Here is a 23,673-nt window from a genome sequence, read left to right as displayed (position 1 = left end):
AAAGGAAAGAGGAAAGAGAAGACACTTCCTGGTGGCACTAAATGAATTGATTTTTTTATGGCCAAAGAGCTATTTATTTCTGTTATAAACAATATGTGACCTGTATATTTTAACCTTCCTCTAGTGCTAATATCATATTTTATCGGAGTCTTTGAAATTTTCCTAATAACAGGGATTATTTACTTAACTATTCCAATATTTAGATGTTAAAGAAGTGTGTTTTTAATGCTGTGCTGCCTTTTATTTCTGTTTAAATACTACTGCAAACAACTTCTGTTTGTCCAGATTTACAGTCAGGCTAATCAAACCCTGTGTTCAGGGGCTGGCATGGTAGCTAGTCAGGCAGGCTTCTTTCTGAAAATGTGATAGCCTAGAATGCCTATAATCCATAAAACATGAGAAATTCAATACTCTGTGTGTGTTTTTCCTCATTTTTGTTCAGATGAATGATCAGAAATGCTGTACTTTTTCATAGGGCTTTTAAAGTGGTATTTGAAAAAGATCTTTAAACCTGCTATCAGAAAAAGAGGAAGGTCTGCAGTGGCTAGTGCTATTGACCTTGTTACTATGGAAACACCTTTTTAGTGGTCGTGTTTTAAAAATAAAACACACAATTCAATTTCCTTTCTCATAACTCATAGGGCCATAAATTCTGCTTTTTGATATGATTTCAAATATCTCACAGTCCAACGGCTTTCGGTTCTTTTTGGAAATAATGTTCAGTTTTATTGTATTTCCTAACCTTTTGCTTTCTAAAAACTGAGGTGCCGAGGCAATTTAATTGCTTTCCAGAAAGTGTGCTAGTATCAAAATGCAATAACACAGTTTTCTTTTTTTTTCCCCCCAAACTACAGTCAGAAGCATTATCACTGTGAAACCTTCATTCTGTGCCTCACTAATATTCAATTCTTTACATTCAGGATGGAAGTAATAGTATGCAGGCCAAATTTACATCTATTTTCTCCTCATAAAACATCTCTTTTACAATAGTTTAATCAATAGTGCAGTGTTCCAAACATAATTTCCTAAAAATTTATCTACACTTTTAATAGGTATTTATGCATATAAAATATAAAATATGTCCTTTCCAAGGTTCTCAAAACACTTTAGTTTTGTTAACCCCTTATTCATTCTAACCCTGAAATTCCACAATTAAAGCCCCATAGTAAGAGGAATTACAGGGGGGATTAAAGAAGGATCAGAAAAAAATCATAAAGACAGAAGAGTAGTGCATATTTGAAAAGGAAATTATTTGTTCTGGCAAATACCACTGATATTTTTTTGATGATGCATAAATTATTGCCTTTTTTTATTGCAAATGAAAAACAATAGAACTGGTTGAAGTAAAAGAGAATTTATCCCCTCACACAGCTATAAAGTTCAACGCTGTTTCTATTGTCATATTTCATTGTATTTAGGAGCTCAATCAATAGAATCATAGTTTTTCTTTTTTCATCTTTAAGCTTTGTTTCCGACTTTGGCTGTAGTTTCTGAAGAATTTCCCCTCCTTGTGACAAGACGGCAATGGCAGTCTTAGCCTACATCTATTCAAGTCCGATCCCATAAAAAGAAAAGGAGCTTTCTCGTGTGTGTGTTTTTTTTTTTAACCTCAAACCTCACTTCAAGTATTAGTGTGGATTGGTTCTAATGAGAACCCATGATGATCACGCCCTGTATTGAGTTGCTAATGTTTATGTTACGTTCTTACCCTTGACACTAAGGATAAGATCAGCTCAACTAAAGCACATAGGCTATGGGTAGAGGAAAAGGTACCCCAAGGGAAATAAAGGCAATGATGCCAGGAGAAGAGTAATCTTGGGACTTCCCTGGTGGTCCAGTGGTTAAAAATCTGTGGGTTTGATCCCTGGCTGGGGAATTAAGATCACACATGCTGCTGCAGAGCAACTAAGCTCATGCGGCGTGACTAGAGTCCATGCCACAATGAAAGATCCCACACGCCACAACTAAGACTCCAGGCAGCCAGATAAATGAATAAATACTTTTCTTAAGGAAAATTAGCCTTTGCATAGTGCAAACTATAGATGTTCACTTTAAGTGGTAGGAGGTTACTGGTAGGAGTTTCAATCAAATGATATAAGTGGAAGCTAACTTAGAGAAAATTAATATATAAGTTAATTTGTCAAAAACCAAAACCTTTTGTCTTTTAAAAACATCAGTGTATGAAAATCTGCCGACGAATCAGTGGCTTAAGTTATTAAGACGTCTGAAAAATATCTTTTACCATAGGAGATATCGAACATGCTGTAGATCAAGCCAAAAGATGGAGCCAGAGATCCCCAGGAGATATTGAAAAATTGGAACTCATAATATAAAGTGATCCCTGGAGAAGATGGAAGTAATGGGATAATAAAAATGATCTTGGGACAATAAAAAATTCATATGAAAACACTTTCTGGCCAAGAAAATTTTCCTAAGGCTACTTCCATAGTAGTCAAATGTGCTCACTCGTTTGTTAAAATACCATTTTACTCCAAGTTCTGGAGCACTGGTGTTGAGTGTTCTCAGACCAAATAACATGAAGCAACAAACAGAACCATCGTTTGACTTGAGTTTGCATGAAAATAGAAAAAAAGACAGCTGCAAGGCTATATATTCTCAGAGAAGATGAGTCTAGTCCCTGTCACAGTGGAGCTGGAGGAGCAGCCTAGGCTGGTCAATAGTAAGAACTCATTCTATTCACTGTCAATTGTTTTTTATAAATGGCTGACTTAGTGAAGCTTGCCCCCTGTGTGTTATTTCCAGTTAGGACCCAGACTGGTCTCTGGTATAGATCAACAACCAGAGAGCAAAAAAAGAATAGCCTGTTCTTTCACTTAATAAGCCTTTATTAAATATCGTAACTGATACCAGTCACTCTTCTAGGTATTGAGGCTACAAAGATGAGAAAGCACTGTCCCTGACCCCAGATATTTATAGTTTGTGGATGGGGAGAACAGACATTTAATCTTAATATAATATTTAATAGAATTATTATACAGTGCAATGGAAACAGGAAGTGCCCTTAGCCCAACCTGGGCAGGCAGGAAATATGTCAAGATAAGGCAGTATGTGATCATCTGCCTTTAAAACAATTACTTGGGTCAAAAAAGGAGAGCAGGGAGGGGTAGGAAGCTAATGCTGGCAGAAGTGAGTGCAGCCCAGAGGTGTGATGTATATAATCACCTAAATTTTTTTTAATTTATTTATTTTTAATCAGAGCATAATTGCTTTAAAGTGTTATGTTGATTTCTGCCATACAGCAACATGAATCATCCATAGGTACCCATATGTTCACTCGCTCAGGAACCTCCCCCATCTCCCACTCCTCTAGGTTTGTGACATAAAGTTCTAATATTAGGAGATACATTGGAAGGACACTGCCATTGGTTAGGGGAGCAATCAAATGAAATAAGGTTGCCCCTCAAGAGTTTTCTCAAAAACTATCTTTATTTTATGTTTTTCCTGTATGTTATCATAGGTTTAACAATAGTCATGTCTCCATATCATCTCTTTTGAAAAACTACCAAGTATGGTACTTTCCCAATCTACTGACCTCTGTTCTCCCAGCCCCAGCCACTGTACAGCTTCTGTATTTGGTGATTCTGAAAGTCTGGCTAGAGTGAACAAAAAAATGATCATAGAGACCAACATGGAAGGAAAGCTTTACATGTAGTGCTGAGAAGGTAGGATTTGTTCTTTAATGATGGGTCAGTTAAAGTTCTTCAGCAGGGCAGTAACCAGAGCAAGACTCCATGCTGAACTTCTCTTGCAGCAGAAGTGAGGATAGATGCAGGTATAAAGACCTGACAGGAGGTTATCTATAGCAAAGGCATTCAGGCAAAAGGCATCTGGAACAGTATAAGAGGCAAGGCTGATAGAAAAGAGGAGGAAAAAGAGGAGGGTATTGCCAAGGTTTTCAATTTGGACAACCGGAATGGCAGATGGTCCAGAACTCACTACCAAGAGAAGAAAATGGAAGAGTCTAAATAACCATTTACTAAATGCTTACTGGGTCAGTCACTTTTCTAGGTACTGGGGATGTGAAGATCAATATTGCCCAGTCCCTTTCTGCAGGTCTCTTATAACCTATTGGTGGTGCAGTGGGGTGGATAAACACGTAAAAGATAACCTCAGTAGATGGACAGAATTAAGAGCAGGGTGCCGATGGGAACCTGGAAGAAAAACCCCAGCTTCTTTTAAGCTGTTAACCAGGATAAAAAAGGAAACAAGTCTGGAAAAACACAGAAGTTTTTTGTTTGTTTGTTTTTTAATATCAATTTTGAGTAACCATTGGGGTGGAGAGGAAGGAAGAAGAAGTTTTGGAAATGCAAGTCTGGAGTTTAGGGAGATTGTATAGAGACAAGATTGTATAGAGACAGCACATAACAATAAGGTGAAGAGAGGTATGACCCATGTAGAACCCCAGGTTGAAACCCAGAGGTAAACACAGTTGACCCTTGAACAACATAGGTTTGAATTGCTTGGGTCCATTTATATACAAAGTTCTTTCAGTAGGAAATAATACTACAGGATCACAATTGGTCGAATCCAGGAATACAGAACTCAGATAGAGAGGATCAACTAACTATAAGTTATACCTGGATTTTTGATTGTTCTGAGGGTCAGTGCCCTCAAGCTTTGCATTGTTCAAAGGTCAGATGTCATAATCTGGAGCTCACACATCTGAAATTACATTTATTTTCATGGAAACCTTGAACACTTGCATTTAAAAACTAAAGAATAAGTTTTGATGTTTCAAGTGATACCCGGAAAGAATGTTCCTGAACAGCTGTATGTGTTCATGCAGACTGCAGCTGTCTGCAGGACTGACTCAGAAGAAAAGCAAGCTTGGGAGCGAGGAAATGGCAAAGTGCTGTCAGCTGATGCAGAGCTGGGGAAGTGGTCGGAACTGCTTATGTCACTAATAGCTTGTGGTGTGACAGGAAACGTGGAGCCTTTGTTTGTGTGCCAGCCAGAGCAACTTAACTCCCGGATGTGCCTGGCTGAAGAGGTTAATATGTCAGGCTCTCTTAAAAACGCAGGCTCTGCTGAGATTGTATGACTTGGAAGGTGCCTGTGTTTAGCTGAAAAGGGTTCTTGCAGGTACAACATGTGACATCCCACCCTCCTGACGAAGTCTGATGTTCTGGTGATCAGAAGCATGCCTCTGCAGCTTGTTTTCTCCAGTCTTTGAAGACTAGAGATGTATTTGGTAGGGCTTGCTGTCTACTGCTTTACCTTATTATTCCTCAGCTGCTGTAAAGATATGGACAACCGTGTCTTTTAAAATAGGGTGCAAAGCTTGAATCCAAGAATCCAAACAGAGATAATTTTGCAAAATGAATCTACCCCCCACCCCCAAACCAACCCCCATGGCAAACTGAAAGAAAAGGCTTCTGAAAATTTTCTAACATCTGTCTGGATTTTTCAGACTAAGATAAACAGTCATTCTTGTAAAAGTATTTACAAACTGCTACAAGTGAGTCTCTATTTCTGTTAGTATTAAAATATGTTACAGCACTAGAAGCACTGCTCCTTAAACAATCTGAACTTTATAATAAGCCTTCATTATGTTGCCATGATGTGAAGATGGACTATGGACAGAGGTTCGTGACATTGTACAGGAGACAGAAGTCAAGACCATCCACATGAAAAAGAAGTGCAAAAAAGCAAAATGGCTGTCTGAGGAGGCCTAACAAATAGCTGTGAAAAGAAGAGAAGAGAAAAGCAAAGGAGAAAAGGAAAGATATAAGCATCTGAATGCAGAGTTCCAAAGAATAGAAAGGAGAGATAAGAAAACCTTCCTCAGTGATCAGTGCAAAGAAATAGAGGAAAACAACAGAATGGGAAAGACTAGAGATCTCTTCAAGAAAATTAGAGATACCAAGGGAATATTTTATGCAAAGATGGGCTCGATAAAGGACAGAAATGGTATGGACCTAACAGAAGCAGAAGATATTAAGAAGAGGTGGCAAGAATACACAGAAGAACTATACAAAAAATCTTCATGGCCAAGATAATCATGATGGTGTGATCACTCACCTAGAGCCAGACATCCTGGAATCTGAAGTCAAATGGGCCTTAGAAAGCATCACTACAAACAAAGCTAATGGAGGAGATGGAATTCCAGTTGAGCTATTTCAAATCCTGAAAGATGATGCTGTGAAAGTGCTGCACTCAATATGCCAGCAAATTTGGAAGACTCAGCAGTGGCCACAGGACTGGAAAAGGTCACTTTTCATTCCAAAGAAATGCAATGCCAAAGAATGCTCAAACTACCACACAATTGCACTTATCTCACTTCCCTGGTGGCTCAGACAGTAAAGCATCTGTCTACAATGTGAGGGACATGGGTTCGATCCCTGGGTTGGGAAGATTCCCTGGGGAAGGAAATAGCAACCCACTCTAGTACGCTTGCCTTGAAAATCCCATGGACGGAGGAGCTTGGTGCAGGCTACTATCCATGGGGTCGCAAAGAGTCAGGCACTACTGAGTGACTTCACTCCACTCACATGCTAATAAAGTAATGCTCAAAATTCTACAAACCACGCTTCAGCAATACGTGAACCATGAACTTCCAGATATTCAAGCTGGTTTTAGAAAAGGCAGAGGAACCAGAGATCAAATTGCCAACATTTGCTGGATCATTGAAAAAGCAAGAGAGTTCCAGAAAAACATCTATTTCTGCTTTATTGACTATGCCAAAGCCTTTGACTGTGTGGATCACAATAAACTGTGGAAAATTCTGAAAGAGATGGGAATACCAGACCACCTGATCTGCCTCTTGAGAAACCTGTATACAGGTCAGGAAGCAACCGTTAGAACCAGACATGGAACAACAGACTGGTTCCAAAGAGGAAAAGGAGTACATCAAGGCTGTATATTGTTACCCTGCTTATTTAACTTCTATGCAGAGTACATCATGAGAAATGCTGGGCTGGAAGAAGCACAAGCTGGAATCAAGATTGCCGGGAGAAATATCAATAACCTCAGATACGCAGATGACACCACCCTTATGGCAGAAAGTGAAGAGGAACTCAAAAGCCTCTTGATGAAAGTGAAAGAGGAGAGTGAAAAAGTTGGCTTAAAGCTCAACATTCAGAAAACGAAGATCATGGCACCTGGTCCCATCACTTCCTGGGAAATAGATGGGGAAACAGTGGAAACAGTGGCTGACTTTATTTTGGGGGGCTCCAAAATCACTGTAGATGGGGATTGCAGCCATGAAATCTAAAGGAGATCAGTCCTGGGTGTTCATTGGAAGGACTGATGCTGAAGCTGAAACTCCAGTACTTTGGCCACCTCATGTGAAGAGTTGACTCATTGGAAAAGACCCTGATCCTGGGAGGGATTGAGGGCAGGAGGAGAAGGGGACAACAGAAGATGAAATGGCTGGATGGCATCACTGACTCGAAGGACATGAGTTTGGATGAACTCCGGGAGTTGGTGATGGACAGGGAGGCCTGGCGTGCTGTGATTCATGGGATCGCAAAGAGTCAGACATGACTGAGTGACTGAACTGAACTGATTTTTTTGTATTTTTTTTCTAGAATCAAGACTTGCTTTTGGTTCTGTTTTGAATCATGTTTTGTTGGGTGTTCAGTTTATCTTAAAAAAAAATTTTTTAAGCAGTTTTTAGGTTACAACAAAGTTAAGAGGAAGGTACAGAGATTCCTGACAAACCCTCTACTCTCATACATGCATAGCCTCGCCCATTACCAACACCCTCTACTAGAATGGTACATGGGTTACAATTGGTGAATCTAGGTTAGTGCATCATCATTACCCAAAATCCATAGTTTACATTAGAGTTCACTCTTGGTATTGCACATTCTATAGGTCTGGACTAAATAAACATGCAGTGTATTTCACTTCCCCAAAATTCCTGTGTGTTTCCTCTATTCGCCCCTTTCCTCCACCCCTAACCACTGGAAACTGCTGATCTTTTTACTGTCTCTACTGTTTTGCCTTTTCCAGTTGCCTTTTCAACTACAGTTGAAGTCATAGACTAAGTAGCCTTTTCAAAATGGCTTCTTGCTCAAGTAATATGTATGTAAGGTTTGTTCATGTTTGTTCGTGGCTTGATAGCTCATCTCTCTCATACTGAGTAATATTCTATCATCTGGATATACCAGAGTTTATCCATCAACCTACTGAAGGATTATCTTGGTTGTTTCCATGTTTGGCAATTAGGAATAAAGCTGTATTGCATTGGTGTGGCAGGTTTGTGTGTGGAATATGTTTTCAAATTCCTTGGGTAAATACTAAGCAATGTGATTGCCGGATCCTATGATAAGAATGTGTTTAGTTTTGTTAGACACCATCAAACTGTCTCCTAAAGTAGCTGTACCAGTTTGCATTTCCTCTGACAATGAATGAGAGTTCCTATTGCTGCACATTCTCACCAACATTTGGAGGTGCCAGTGTTCTAGATTCTGGCCAGACTAATAGATGTACTTTTTTGTTTTTTTCTTGTAAGGGGTACAGTGGTATCTCAGTGTTGTTTTAATTGGCATTTCCCTGGTGACATATGGTTTGGAGCATCTTTGCATACACCTGTTTGCTCTCAAGATATCTTCTTCGATGAGGTGTCTGTTAGGGGATCAGGGGATCTTTGTCCATTTTTAAATTGGGTTGTTTGTGTTCTTATTGAGTTTTACATGTTCTTTGTATATTTTGGAGTTAATGAGTCCTTTGTGAGATGTCTTTTAAAGATATTTTTTCCTTGTTTAGCTTTTGATTTTGCTTAATTTTGTTATTCATTTTCCAAATGCTCAAACATATAAGACCGTCTGTCAGTCTTGTTATTTTTACCGGAGACCCCCTTTCAGAACCTTGGTCCTCTCTCTTTTCTAGACAGAGTAATTTCTCAGTTTGCTGTCCCACTGTCTTTCCAGGACTTCCTTTCACCTCTATGTTGTGTTAGACACCCTACATTGAGTTTCTCAAATCTTTCTTTTTCCTTTGTTTTGTCCTTTAGCTAGAGCATCCTGAGTAGCTTCCTGGTGTGTCTGAGTCCTGCACACACAGGGCTTTAGCAAAGAGAATCAGCTCTCTCACATCATTAGCTCCCTCTGTGTTGTTGTTCTCAGCAGTTATGAGTGACATTGTAAGCATCCACTTCCCTTTTTTCAAAATGTCTTCTCTTAGTGATGTCTCTTCTTCCACGATCCCCTCCCCTGGGGATTTGTCTTCCGTTTAAATTCCTTTAGTATCATTCTAGTGAGGTCTGAGACAAGAAGTTAAGTTCATGTGTCCCATCCACTGAGTTTAATTGGATGTCCAAGTTTAACGCTTGATTATTAATTTGCCTGCAGATTTAAGTATAAATTCAAACATTTTATTTAAAATACATTTTCCTCCTTAGGAAAGTTGTTCCGTTGTTTGTGAGGCTTACGCTGTGCCATGAAAAACAGCAGAGAGATTGGGGGGTGGGGAGAAAAACTACCTGTATTAGCACTTAATTGAAAGTTTTGGGAAAAGATTTCTGTGTAAAAAAAGGACTAAAATAAGATTTTATATTACTTTGCTAAATATTTCTTTACCCGCCCCCCCCAACCCCCTGCAAAACTGGGAATCAATTACCTCTGCCAGTTATTTGTGCATTCAGTGAAGTTACTGCATCTTCAGTTTGGTAAAGATTAATTTTCCATTGCTTCCAAAGACTGTTCAACACACACACACATACACACACCTGAAGATTTTATAATATGTGCAAGGCCATATCACCTTAGTGAAATAAAACATGGGACCTCCAAATAATTCCTGAAAGTGGAACTTTCAGTTTCCTAATGTAGCAAGATAAGATAGCTTTTATCTCTCTATGAAAAGGTAGTGTTAAGAGTTCAAGAAATGAACTTAAATGTTCCTGTACTTATTTATATATTTAACGATGGTGATGATGAAATGCATAAATATTCTTTCATAGTGTTTCCCCATGGTGAAATACAAAAGAAAAACACTTTACTTTTGGAACATGGACAAAATAAAATGCTTTCTATAATCAGAAAAGTATATAACAAAAAAAATAAGAATAACCCTTAGTTTATATGTACATAGATATATAGATAGAATCTTAAAAATTTTTAAGTTAATATTATACTTTTTTTCCTCTCAAGTGGTTAGTCTAAGATGTTATCCAAGTGGTGATTAAATAATCAGGCAATTTGCCTCTCTATCCATTTTATTTTTTTTTTCTATCCATTTTAGGTGTCAAATATCTTAAGGTTCAATGAGTGCCCCTTTTTATTCAAATGTTTAATTATCTTCCACTGGTGATAGTCTCCATACCACTGTAGCAAAATTTTATCACTACAGAGCAGCTCCTCAGCTTAGCTTGGGAAATTGATACTGGAGCTAATAAGGTATAAACTCTGGAATGAGGTGAGCAACTCCGAGTACCCTGAACTTGAGCGGCTTTCTGCAGCTGGAAGTTGCACTAATTTGGCAGACCAGGTTGTGTAGAGAATTGTTTGGAGTATGGTGGGTGGGAGAGAATACCAAATATTTACTGTGAATATCCAAAGCATAAATAAACCTTTCATCTTTTTCATCATTATCAAAACCAGTTACAGATATATCGTCTGTTATCAAGATTAATCATTCACTTATTTAAAATAAGAATCACTTACCTTTCTCATAGTCCCTTCATTTTCTACAAGAATATGAATACCATGGCAAACATTGCATTTCATGTACTTTCAGGTCCTTACACCCAGACTAAGACATGTATTATTACTTTAGTGGCAAGAACATGAGCGAAGGGAAAGAGTGCAAGGAGCCCCATCTAACACTGGTTGTCCACTATATACCACACTTTTATTTACTTTCTTGTAGCCCTTTTAAAAAATGCTTATTTAGTGTGCTGCATGAGGTCTTAGTTGTGGTGCCTGGGCTTAGTTGCCCTGTGGCACATGGAATCTTAGGTCCCCAACCAGGGATTAAACCCAAGTCCTCTGCATTGGAAGGTGGATTCTTAACCACTGGACCCCTAGAGAAGTCAGATATATAAAATAGAATTAATACTGTCTCTGTTCTACAGCAGAGAAAACTGAGACCAGTGTCATTAAGTAATCTGCTGAAAGTCAGCCTGCTAGTATATCATAAAGGTAAAATTTAAATCCAAGTCTGTCTGACCCTAAAGTTCATCATTTATTTATTTATTTTTTTCATTTCAGCTTGCTGTAATTATGTTTTTTCTTAGTCAAGAGAAAGTTCTTTCACAGTGGGAATTAAGTTCACTATTGTTCTAGTTGTCCCTTATTGATAATATTAACCAGAGTTTTATCTGTAGCCAGCAGGAATCACGTTAAATGAAAGAAGCAGGCAGGAGCCAAATGGGGATTAAAAGCTGGTTTATTCATCATTAGGTAACACTGACACTTGCTGAAAAAGACTCTGTTGACGTCAGTGGACTAATTTCAAAGCTGTTGGCTTCCATTGCAGACTCTAGAAACACACCAATAAATGTGGTTGGTTTCAGCTCTCAAGGAAATGAACCTTGATGGCACCAACAGAAGAATCTAAACCGAAAAGAAACCAGAGAGCAGTTCTATTTGGAGGTTTCTTCAGAACAAAATTAGCCTCTCTTTGTGCAAAAGAAATACTCCTGAAGAGTTGTATATTAATTATGTTAATTTGATTTTAAAAAACCATTTGAAAACCATTTCTACTTTACAGGTAACTTATTGTGAATTATTCTTTAAAATTAAAAAAAGGGAAGTGCTCATCCTGTAATCTAATCACTTTGTAAAAACAGATTGTCTTCACTTGATTCATATTTAATAATATTTCAATATGATTATGTACTATGGTTTCCTTCTGTCTCTATTCATAATGACAATTTTGATTTATTTCTCAGTATTTTTTTTTTGTTCTTTTTTCAAATTTTTTAGTAGCCATGGTTCTTTATAAGTTCACAAGATATTCTTGTTTATTGTTCTATTCATCTCCTCCATTCTTCTACTTGCCTCTCAGGAAGTTCTAGTGGCTGAAACTCATGATGTAAGCTACACTACAGGAAAAATTACCCCCCTTGAAGTAATTTCTTTAACTCTTTTAGACCATTAGAAGGTAATTATGTTTTTTTGCAACAGAAAATGCCTATTGAACTCCATTTAGATCTCTGTTGTCCAACACAATAGCCACATGTGAATTTTTTTTATTTTACAATTTTTAATTGAAATATAATTAATTTACAGTGTTGTGTTAGGTGCAGGTGTGCAGCAAAGTGATTCAGTTTTACATATAAATGTCTGTGTATATATATGTGTGTGTGTGTGTATTCTGTTTAAGATTCTTTTCCATGGTAGGTTATTATAAGATACTGAGTAGACTTCCCTGTGCTATACAGTGGGTCCTTGTTGTTTACTATTTCATATATAGAAGTGTATATGTTAATCCCAATCTCCTAATTTATCTTCCTTTACATGTGACTATTTAGATAAAATTAAATAAAATTAAAAATTAACTTGCCCTAGCCATAATTTTAAATACTCAGCAGCCACATGTATCTAGTGGTCCTCATGTTGGACAGCACAGATGTAGAACATTTCCATCAGCATAGAAAGCAATTGTAAGGGAGCAAAATTTGCCACCCGAAAATATGTTTCTTTGGCCAGCGGATTATTTCAAGCTGAAAACAATGAAGACCTGAAAGACTCAGGAATTACCTTTGACCTTCTTTCTCACTGCTTAAGAAAGTTTAGATAGAGGGACATTCCTGAAATAGAGCTATCTCCAGAGATACCAGCAAAGAGTATGTACTAGGTGTGGAGGAGAAATGGGGCAGGGCCAGAGTTCAGAGTCCACTGTGTGCACCCTGTCTCCTCAAGGCCCAGCAAACATTTGTTTCCCAAACATTTACTTTTCCATCTCCATGTGAATTGCCTTCCTCACTTTTGAAGTCCCAAACCAGTGCCCCCAGCATCCTCTTTTATCTTTAACTGAAGATGGTACTTAAGGTAAGGTTTTTGGCCATTTTGGCAATTTCTCCTAGGTCTCTCCTATGTATGTTGCTGCTGCTGCTGCTAAGTCGCTTCAGTCGTGTCCGACTCTGTGCGACCCCATAGACGGCAGCCCACCAGGCTCCCCCGTCCCTGGGATTCTCCAGGCAAGAACACTGGAGTGGGTTGCCATTTCCTTCTCCAATGCATGAAAGTGAAAAGTGAAAGTGAAGTCGCTCAGTCGTGTCTGACTCTTAGCGACCGCATGGACTGCAGCCCACCAGGCTCCTCTGTCCATGGGATTCTCCAGGCAAGAGTACTGGAGTGGGGTGCCATTGCCTTCTCCTTCTCCTATGTATAGCTGTCATTAATCTTTCGCTTAATTTTCTCCTGTTAGTCTATCTCTTGTCAATTTAATTCTTAGAGCAGCCAGAAGAACCTAGAAGAGTGGAGGAAATTCTCTTCCTCCCCAACACACATTGTATGATGCTGTTCTAGATTACCATACGGAATAAAAAATATTTGATCTCTTTGTTTTGTCTTTTTCCCTGAAGCATTTCCAGTGTTCATAACAGTGATTGCCACATTAGTAGTGTTCAGCAAATTAATATTTGTTGAAAATTGAGTGAATTGAATGACTTTCCAGCAGGAGGAACATAATTTCAGTCATAGACTGTGGAAATTTAAGGTTAAAAACTAGGTTCAAATTCAAAAAGCTTTCATTAGAAAATATTGTATAATGATGTAAAGTTCAGATAGCAGTAAATTGGGCTAGATCTTTTTGAAACATTTTTCTATGTTTGGTTCCGGTCTTTATCAGCAATGAACTATCATGTTTAAAAGTCAGTTTATTTCTCTTTCCCCAGAGGTTAACCATTACCCTTAAGTTGGATTCATTTCTCTTTTCCCAGACATAATATTATTCTAAAGTTGGTTTGAATCATTCCTGTTCATGCCTTTGTACTTATGCTATGCATTTCTGTATTGGCAATAGTATTTACTTTTTGGTTAGAATGTTTGTAAAATATACATAAATAATCATGATGGTAAAAAAAAAAAAATTCTCTAGCACATTCTCTAGCATAATCACTATTTTCTCCTCAATATTGTATTCAGTATATTGGGCTGGCCAAAACATTTCTTCGGGTTTTTCCATTTGATGTTACAGAAATCTCTGAATGAACTTTTTGGCCAACCCAATATTTCCTTTTTGATAAAATTAGCACCAGGTGACTCTTTTTAATTGCTCTATAGCACACAATCGGATGCTTTAGGAATTTAAATTGTCTGCTTATAAGCTTTGATTGCCTTCAACTCTCCTGGATATTGCCAAGTTCATCTCCATAGTGTTTACAGTTTTTGGTTCCTTCCGTAATAAGTGTATCTTTTCCTTTCCTGGCAATTTCTTAACATTGCTATTATTGAACTAGATGTAAAATGATTTTTTTAAAGTGTATTTCATTTGAGTTTCTCTAATAATTAAGGAGGGTGAGCAGCATATAGCATATTTGTTGCCATTATCAATTCCTTTTCTATCAATTAACAGTTGTCTACTTTCATTGGAACATTTTTCTTTATGATATGCAGGAGCATTTAATGTACACTGGATAATAACCCTTTGTTGGCTGTATGCAAGACAAATTTCATCTCTCAGTTTTTAGCTTTTCTTTATTTTTTAACTTTGAATATGGGTTATTCTACTATACATTTTATGCAGGTTCTGGATGTGTGCGCAGTCCCTCAGTCGTGTCCAACTCTCTGCGGCTTCATGAACTGTAGCCGGTCAGACTGCTCTGTCCATGGGATTTTCCAGGCAAGAATACTGGATCTTCCTGACCCAGGGATCAAACCCACATCTCTTGCATCTCCTGCATTGGCAGGCAGATTCGTTACCACCTGGGAAGCCCCTATGCATTTTATATTTACCTTCTATTAATTTAACCAGGTTTATCAATTTTTATCTTTATGATTTTTGCTTTTATAGATTTAAAACAATCTCTGTTCCACCAATATTATGTTTTATTCTTTGAAATTAAATATCAGTTTGGAGAGAACTGATATTACATGATGTCAGTTGAGTCTTCCCATTCATTAATATGGTATATCTCTCCATTTGTTTGTCTTTCAATAAAATTATATCATACTGTTAATATTATGCATATTTTCTAGTTTTCTTAATCATTGCTATTTAAAAAAAACATTTTAACTAGTTTTTATTTGTGTACATCAATCCTATTGATTTTTTGTGTATGGAGCTTGTGTCCAGTGAAATTGCTGAATGTTTTTATTCATTCCAATTATCAGTAGTTTCCCCTGAATTTTCTGTTAGCATAATTATGTTGTGTCCGCATAATTTATCACTTTCCAGTGATTACATATCTTATCAGTATGTGTTATTTTATCGCAGAAGTTAGGAAATCCAGTAGTATATTCTGGAAGCAGTGATAGTGAACATCATCTAGTGCCTGCCATTAATTGTAATATTTCTAACTTTTCACTTTTAAATATGTCATTTGCTATAGGTTTTGGTATACATTCTTTATTAGGTCAAGAAAGTTCTGCTTTAATAACAGCTTGCTTAATATACTTGTCAGAATAAATACTAGATTGTGGGCTTTTCTACATGTTTTGAAATGGTCAGTCATAAGCTTTTTATTATCCATTAATCTGTTAATGTGATGAATTATATTATAGATTTTTCTATTACTGAACTACTCTTGCACTTATTGGAAAAACTCCTCTTAGACATGATTCTTTCTCTTACACATTGTTTGATTGCATTTGATAATATTTCATCTTCCATTTTCAGCATCTAAAATCAGAGCCATCTATGCTTTACATTCTTATACACACTGGGTATCAAGATATCACAAAATATATCAAGAAACTTTCTCTTTTTGTGTGTGTGTGGAACCATTTTTCTGGACTTTCTGTGGTTCAAACGGTAAAGAGTCTGCCTGCAGTGCAGGAGACCAGGGTTCAGTACCTCGGTCGGGAAGATTCTCTGGAGAAGGGGATGGCAGTCCACTCCAGTATTCTTGCCTGGAGAATCCTATGGACAGAGAAGCCTGGTGGGCTACAGTCCATGGTGTCACAAAGAGTCAGATATGACTGAGCAGCTAACACACATTTTCCTGTAACTCAATCCCAGGCTAATTTATAAAAGATTGGAAAACCATATTCAGTGTCTCCTTCTCTTTCTAGATTTGGACATGTTTTTCCCTACATATAACATGTTTTTTGTATTTTTCCTCTTATGAAATCAGCATTGTTAAGATGAACACAGAATCCAAAATTATTGTAGTTACTATTTCTTCATCTTATCTAGGAATTTCAAGGAACCATATGGACTAGGAAAAGCAGTTTAAACTTAAATGAAGGAAGAAAAATAAAACATACTTTTTTATTACTCATATAAGAGTCAAAAAATAGGGTACCACCACAATCTGTACTGAAAGGAAAAATTAATATTCAGTCAGTTCAGTTCAGTTCAGTCACTCAGTCATGTCTGACTCTGCTACCCCATGAATTGCAGCACGCCAGGCCTTCCTGTCCATCACCAACTCCCAGAGTTCACCTAAACTCATGTCCGTCAAGTCGGTAATGCCATCCAGCCATCTCATCCTCTGTCGTCCCCTTCTCCTCCTGCCCCCAATCCCTCCCAGCATCAGAGTCTTTTCCAATGAGTCAACTCTTCGCATGAGGTGGCCAAAGTACTGGAGTTTCAGCTTTAGCATCAGTCCTTCCAATGAACACCCAGGACTGATCTTTAGAATGGATCTCCTTGCAGTCCAAGGGACTCTCAAGAGTCTTCTCCAAACACTGCAGTTCAAAAGCATCAATTCTTCAGCGCTCAGCTTTCTTCACAGTCCAACTCTCACATCCATAGATGACTACTGGAAAAACCATAGCCTTGACTAGATGGACCTTTGTTGGCAAAGTAATGTCTCTGCTTTTCAATATGCTATCTAGGTTGGTCATAACTTTCCTTCCAAGGAGTAAGCATCTTTGAATTTCATGGCTGCAGTCACCATTTGCAGTGATTTTGGAGCCCCCCCAAATAAAGCCTGACACTGTTTCCACTGTTTCCCCATCTATTTCCCATGAAGTGATGGTAATATTGCTGCTGCTAAGTCGCTTCAGTCGTGCCCAACTCTGTGCTACCCCATAGACGGCAGCTCACCAGGCTCCCCCGTTCCTGGGATTCTCCAGGCAAGATCACTGGAGTGGGTTGCCGTTTCCTTCTCCAATGCATGAAAGTGAAAAGTGAAAGTGAAGTCACTCAGTCGTGTCCGACTCTTAGCGACCCCATGGACTGCAGCCCACCAGGCTCCTCTGTCCATGGGATTTTCCAGGCAAGAGTACTGGAGTGGGGTGCCATTGCCTTCTCCGATGGTAATATTACTAATACGCAAAAACCCTAACAGAAGTAGATCATTTAAAATATTAGAAAGTTAAAAATCTTCAAGCTTCTACAATTATTAATGCTGCCTTTTCTAAAAAAAAATTTTTTTTAAGGACTATGGGCCAAGTTTATATTTTTCCACATTTACGTGGGAATTTGACAGGTATGCTGCTGTGGGTGACGTTCACTGCAATAAGAGCAGTGAAGGCAGCAGGTGGCAGCAGCTCCCACTCAAAAATCTCTGAGAGTCTGAACAAGCCTTGTAACAGCAGGAGGCCTCCCTTGTATGCTACTTAGTTCTTCTGCATTTGTAACTGCTCATTTCAAATATGCAAGGCAGTGACATAATGCATAAATCGCACTAACTCTGACCAAACAAATGAGACATTTTTTGTGTCTATGTTGAGAATGAATCACAAACTTACAAAATAGATGGTTTTACACCCGGTGCCTTTCTACCTTCTAGGACCCTTCTTTCCTCTCCTCCTCTTTCGTCTTTATGCATTTTGGGGGTCTCACTCAAGGCTTTTCTTTTCAGGGAAGCTGGCCATACTTTTGGACCTTTGCTACTTTCTATTAAATGACACTATATAATAATAACAATGTTGAGACATAAGCTAATACTATTAACCATTTATGGAATACTTACCATAAGCTAGGTTGGCTCCCAAATTTTACATATTTTTCTCATTTAATTTGTGTAATAACTCAGTGAATTAGGCATTAGTATTATTATCCACATTTTATAGATACCAAAACTGAAGCACAGGGACTTCCCCGGTGGTCCAGTGGTTAAGAATCCACCTTGCAATGCAGAGGATGTGGGTTCGATCCCTGGCCGAGGAGCTAAGATCCCACATGCTGCAGAGTGGCTGAGCCCAAGCACCACAACTACTGAGCTCAGGAACCCCAGCAAAGAGCCGGTGCACACAATGAAAGATCCCGCATGCTGCAACTAAGCACTGACACAGGCAAATAAATTAGTAACTAAATTTGAAAAAAAAAAAACTAAAGCACAGGAAGGTTAAGTGCTTTGTCTAAGATCACGAATAAGTAGATAGAGCCAGAAGATCAACACAGACTGGAGACTGTGCTCTTCACTGTTCTTCAGGGAGACCAATCTGTGACTATAGACAGGTTGGCAGATACTTTAATGACACCAGGGAAGAGGGTTATTCAGGCAGGTTTGAGTGCATATATTTCTAAAACCTCCTTGAGAAGTGAATACATAGGTAGGAATTAGAAGTGACTGACAGCTCAGTAAAGAGATGGACAGACCAAAGAGACAAAGCGCAGCTTCTTTACTGACTGTGGAAGCTTGGCCAGATGCGTCATCATCCAGAGCCTGACTTTCCTAATGCTTTAAATGGTGATAAGAGTACTTCAGTGTTACTGTGAAGGTTGAGATAGCGTAGGATATAATTCCTAGAACATCGTTAAGGACCTTTTCAATTAATATTAGTTCAGTCCACCTTTCTCGATAAAGTGTAGTGCCAACTGTGAATTTCCTTTGGGTAGGATGAGCCTGGAAGAATGAGTTAGAAGGAAATGAAGGGCAGCATTGATTAATTGAGGAAGAATTTTGCTTTATTAATGTTATCTTCCTCGTTGAGTATCTCAAATATACATAACAAATGTTTCTTATTAAATTGACAAGCAAATAAAGTGACAGTATTAAGTAATCTATTTTAAATATATGAAACTAGATTCTTTCTAAGAATATTCGGCATACATTTTCAAGGAGCAAGGTTAGCAGATTACATCAATATTCTTGGGGAATTTATTTACAATTTAAAAAAGATGAATGAGGACGCCTTAGAAATTTCTGACTTAAAGATGTTCAGCTTATAGCATGACATCATTTCTTGTTTTCTTGTATGCTTATGCCTAAATTCTTCAAATTAACTGATTCTCTTCTAGACCAAAAACAGAAGATGCTTGGATATTTGCAAAGCCCAATGCCATTCAGGCTGTTGGTGTGATGTCATTTGGTGAGTACATGGTTTCCAAGGTCCTTTCTCAATGTGGGGTCTTCTGCACCATGAAAAAGTGCTTTGCCTCATATTTGTGTCTGGAAAGCAGATGTCATAAGTTTTAGACATCCTATTAGCAGCGTATGATCCAGTTTGTGCCAGCGTAAAATTAGGTGCAAACCATTCTCACTCATCACTAAAATTTGCTTCAATTTTAACAAGTCTTTTCCTCATGCAGAAAACTCATTGAAGTCTTGTTTCTTAACTTGAAAATCTAGCAAGTGTTAACAGACTTCCTCCTTGCACACAAAGTATTGTGAATTGGCCAGGAGTCTAGAGTGACTCTGTTATATCCCAGATGGGAAAGGAAGCCCTGGGCTGAAAATATGGTGTTGTTTAGATTTCCTTTAAGATTGGAAAGGCCACTAGGAAGTGGGAGAGAAAGTTGGATAGGCCTGGTTTATATCAAGAGTGACATGAAAAGATCACATAAGCCTAATACAAATGAAATTTCTCGTTCCTACAGCTGTTAGATTATTTCTGGCATTTCTAGTAAATTAGTATATTTGAACTTCAATTCACTAGTATTTCAAAGTAGCATATGTCTCTGAATTTTCCATGGGAAAAGGAGAACTATGTGATTTGCTTTAATAATGCTTTTCCCCCCCTTGTATTACAGCATTTATTTGCCACCATAACTGCTTCTTAGTTTATAGTTCTTTGGAAGAACCTACAGTAGCTAAGTGGTCTCACATCATCCATGTGTCTACCTTGATTTCTGTATTTATCAGTATTCTCTTTGCTACATGTGGATACCTGACATTTACTGGCTACACCCAAGGTAAAAAGAGAAATTCTATCTTAACATATTTTGGTGTTCATATGGAGTGGTGCTATCACTTGTCATTTTAAGTATTACTATACCTCATGCTCTACTTCAAAGTAGAACATATGCTCTCCTCTACCTTCCTTCCTTTCCTAATTTTCCTAATCTTCCCCTTTTTAAACTGCTAAGCTTTTTCTGTAGTCCATTTTCCCTCCTTTGATGGTTTCACTTCAAAGCACATGAATTTTGGCTTTCCTCTCTACTAGTCCGCTGCAGTTTCACTTTCAAAGACAACAGTATCCTCTCAACTCATCAAGCTAACAGTCTTCTTGGTTCTGATTCTCATGGACCTCTCTGAATTACTTAACAGTTCTGAGGACTCCCCGTAGAGAAAAGAGCTCAACCATATCATCATTCACACCCTTCATGTATTTTTTTTCTTCTGAGTGCTTCCACTTTGCTTTCAAATCCTATCTCCTCTCCTTCTTTTCTTCTGTTCATACAACAACCAAGGACATTTCTACTTAGTTGCTCTACTCTTGCTTTAAATGCAAAATATCACCTTTCCCACAAAACCAGCCCATTTCCTCCCCACCTCCACTCTCACCCCAGGACACTGAATTCACTTCTTTCTTCTGTTCATCCAACAACTGAGTGGTCATCTCTTCTACGTCCTTGCCTCTTACTTCACTCATCTATGTAGTGTGCTGGTTAGGTAGTCTGACAGCCTGCTAAATGCCGTGATTCATGCATTCCACGGCTTCTGCAGGCCTATTACTGCATTTGACCTTCAGACAACCCTAGGAAGGTAAGTGGAATAACTAGTTTTACCCCCTGCTTAGAACACAAAGAGGCAGAGTAACTTGCCCAAGCTGGCTGGTGACAAAGTGGAAACACGGCTCCTGACTTTCAGTCCCATTTTCTCTTCATTGCGTCTTGCTGTCTACCCCATTTGGTCCCATATGACCCACTAATAGCTGTCTCTTAGCCTCTAGTTCTTCTTGGCTTACTTTTCAGATGACATTGAGGTACTCTTGGGTGAATGGTGCATTGTTCTAAATTTAGGTTACAGGTGACTATGATTATAAAGAGAGTTCTCAAGAAACAAAGAAAGATGACTTCAAAAAAGTGATTAATACCATAATCCCAATGCTATCAAAAATATAATACCTGTGTGTGCCATTAGAGTATAATAATGAAGTGACCTTGAAAGTCTTGATAAAAATTATTTCAAAACATTGCCATATATCACTAAAGCTGCACAGTTTGAAAGACAAATGGCCTTTAGGCTCCAATCTCCACAGAATCTTGGCTTCAAAATGCCTTTTCTCTAAAACAGAAACCCTTTCTCTTAGTCACACCTTCCTGGTGTTTTTTATCAGTAGTAATTGTTCAGATATAATTAAGTCTTTACATAACAAAGCTGACAGGTTGATTTTGGTCTTTTTTTATTTTTTTCCTTTTCTAGCTATAATTCCCTAAAACACACTTACAGTCAAGCTAGAATAAGCTGACGTTGTTTCTTTAGGCCATTTTGCCTTAGGCAAATCCAGTCTTGTTTCTGCAGGCTTCTTTTCTCTTTCATTTCACATACTCCAGCTTGTGAGCCAGTGAGAACTCTCCATTGTGCTTGAATTTTCCAGTGACTTTTGAAAAGATGCAGGGCCCGTATTTTAGTGGAAGTTAGAGAACAGGGAGCTTGAGTCCTTTTTCCTAGAGTGTTGGAATCTTTTCTGTCAACCTTGAACCAACCACTACTGCGACTCTTGCTTTGTGATTTAATCTCCTTCTGCCCAAAAGGGACACTAGAAAATAATGTACGTTTACTCCAGTTAAAAGGAAGGAGGGGAAAAGAGTCACTTAAATAAGTCTTGGGAAGAAGCAAGTCATTTAGTCTTTTAATGAAAAATAAGTATACAGAGGATTATTATTAATTTTTTTATATATGAACAGTGTGTGACTTTTATCTAATTTTCTATTCAGTTTAATTGAAAACTGTGACAAACATTTTAAAATGTAAGTATTTTATTTAGGAAATAAACAGCCCCAAATATTTGTTTCTATATTGGGAAACTTTTTGTTGACATGATCTGTGCTCTCATTAGATCCTGTATTTCTTCACATGTGTCTAAGAAAATAGTCTCTAAATAAGAATTGGTTCAAGGTATATATGGTCCATCATTTAGTTTGGAACTAATTAAATATAATACTTTGCCTGGGAACTAACCGTATTTTCATCACTTTCAATCAGTGCATTTATACCTGGGTTCCTCAGATACCATGAAAGATAGTGTGTTTGGAATTCCTTGCTGTAGCCCTGAGTTTGTGATTAAACTCTATAGAGTGATATACAGGAAATTCAGCTCCTTACATGTACTAGTGTACTGTTCCTTTCAGGATTGTCCTTGATCTAAGAATAACATTTCAAAGGAAATTTGTTTATTTTAACAAACTCTTTTTTTTTTTTTTTAAATAATGAAGTCATTTACTTACTAGAAACAAAGACCAGAAGCAAGTTTATAAAATCAGTGCACAAGAATTTAGGGAGTTGATTCTACTATAAGAAGACAATGGATAAAAGTATTTTTCAGACGCTGATACAAATTTAAGGCTAATCTTCTAAAAACAAACAATGAGAATAAGAGAAAAGCCATTAGTGATAAATTTACTTTCAAGTGGAGCTTGTGCTAGTTTTAATACCCAGCAGTAATTATGTAGCTTTTGAATGCAAAATTTGTATTTAGACTTAGTTGTCTGTTGTATTAATTAAATTAAATGATGTTTATGTATCTTTAATTATATAATAAATATACAATATCTCATTTATTAGGTATTTATCTCAATATCCAGTATCTATTAAGTAAATCTATTTTATATTGTTCTCTAGGAGACTTGTTTGAAAATTATTGCAGAAATGATGACTTGGTAACATTTGGAAGGTTTTGTTATGGAGTCACTGTCATTTTGACATACCCGATTGAATGCTTTGTGACTAGAGAGGTAAGCACAGTCTCTTTCAACACTTTAGCTAGGTCATTTCTCTACTACATTAATTTAGTACAATTTATAAATCATTTGATTCTGCAAATTCCTAAGTGCATGATAAGAAATATAATTCATGTAATTTTCTCTTTTACGCAGTTTAAAGATAATTCATATTCAAATGTTTACGAGTTGTTTTTTTCAAAAGTTGGTTGAAAATCATGTTTGGTGGTTTAGTTTATATTAGTATAAGTATAAATATTTATACAACTGCATTCCAAAATGAATGTCAGCCTTTAATAGAGTCAAAACAAGATTTTCTTTTACTCATTCTTACAAACAAATTAAGCAATAAGGTTTAAAACATGTTTTACAAAATTGTCTTTTGGCTAAAATGTTTTATAAGCCAACATGTATCAAAGGCACCATAGGACAGATATGATCAATTGTATTATCTTTTAAAAGACTAAAATATTTTATCTTCCATGAAAACTTAAAATTTATTTTAAACCATTAGTTTTAGAGATAATTTTATTTATATAT

General features: G+C 37.4%; 1 protein-coding gene across 1 annotated transcript in view; it reads left to right on the top strand.

Annotated features, from left to right (window-relative positions):
* The window catches only part of SLC38A11 (solute carrier family 38 member 11), a 65,324-nt gene that overhangs the window by 20,540 nt on the left and 21,111 nt on the right, over positions 1–23,673 (top strand). Inside the window, exons 8-10 of the mRNA XM_005676034.2 lie at positions 19,270–19,340; positions 20,002–20,163; positions 23,036–23,148. Of these exons, the coding sequence (XP_005676091.2) occupies positions 19,270–19,340; positions 20,002–20,163; positions 23,036–23,148 (346 nt within the window). The remainder of the gene's footprint in view (positions 1–19,269; positions 19,341–20,001; positions 20,164–23,035; positions 23,149–23,673) is intronic.

The sequence above is a fragment of the Capra hircus genome, chromosome 2, assembly GCF_001704415.2.
Source record: "Capra hircus breed San Clemente chromosome 2, ASM170441v1, whole genome shotgun sequence".
Classification (NCBI taxonomy): domain Eukaryota; kingdom Metazoa; phylum Chordata; class Mammalia; order Artiodactyla; family Bovidae; genus Capra; species Capra hircus.
The sequence above is the reverse complement of the archived record's forward strand: the minus strand, read 5'-3'. Positions and strand labels throughout refer to the sequence as shown.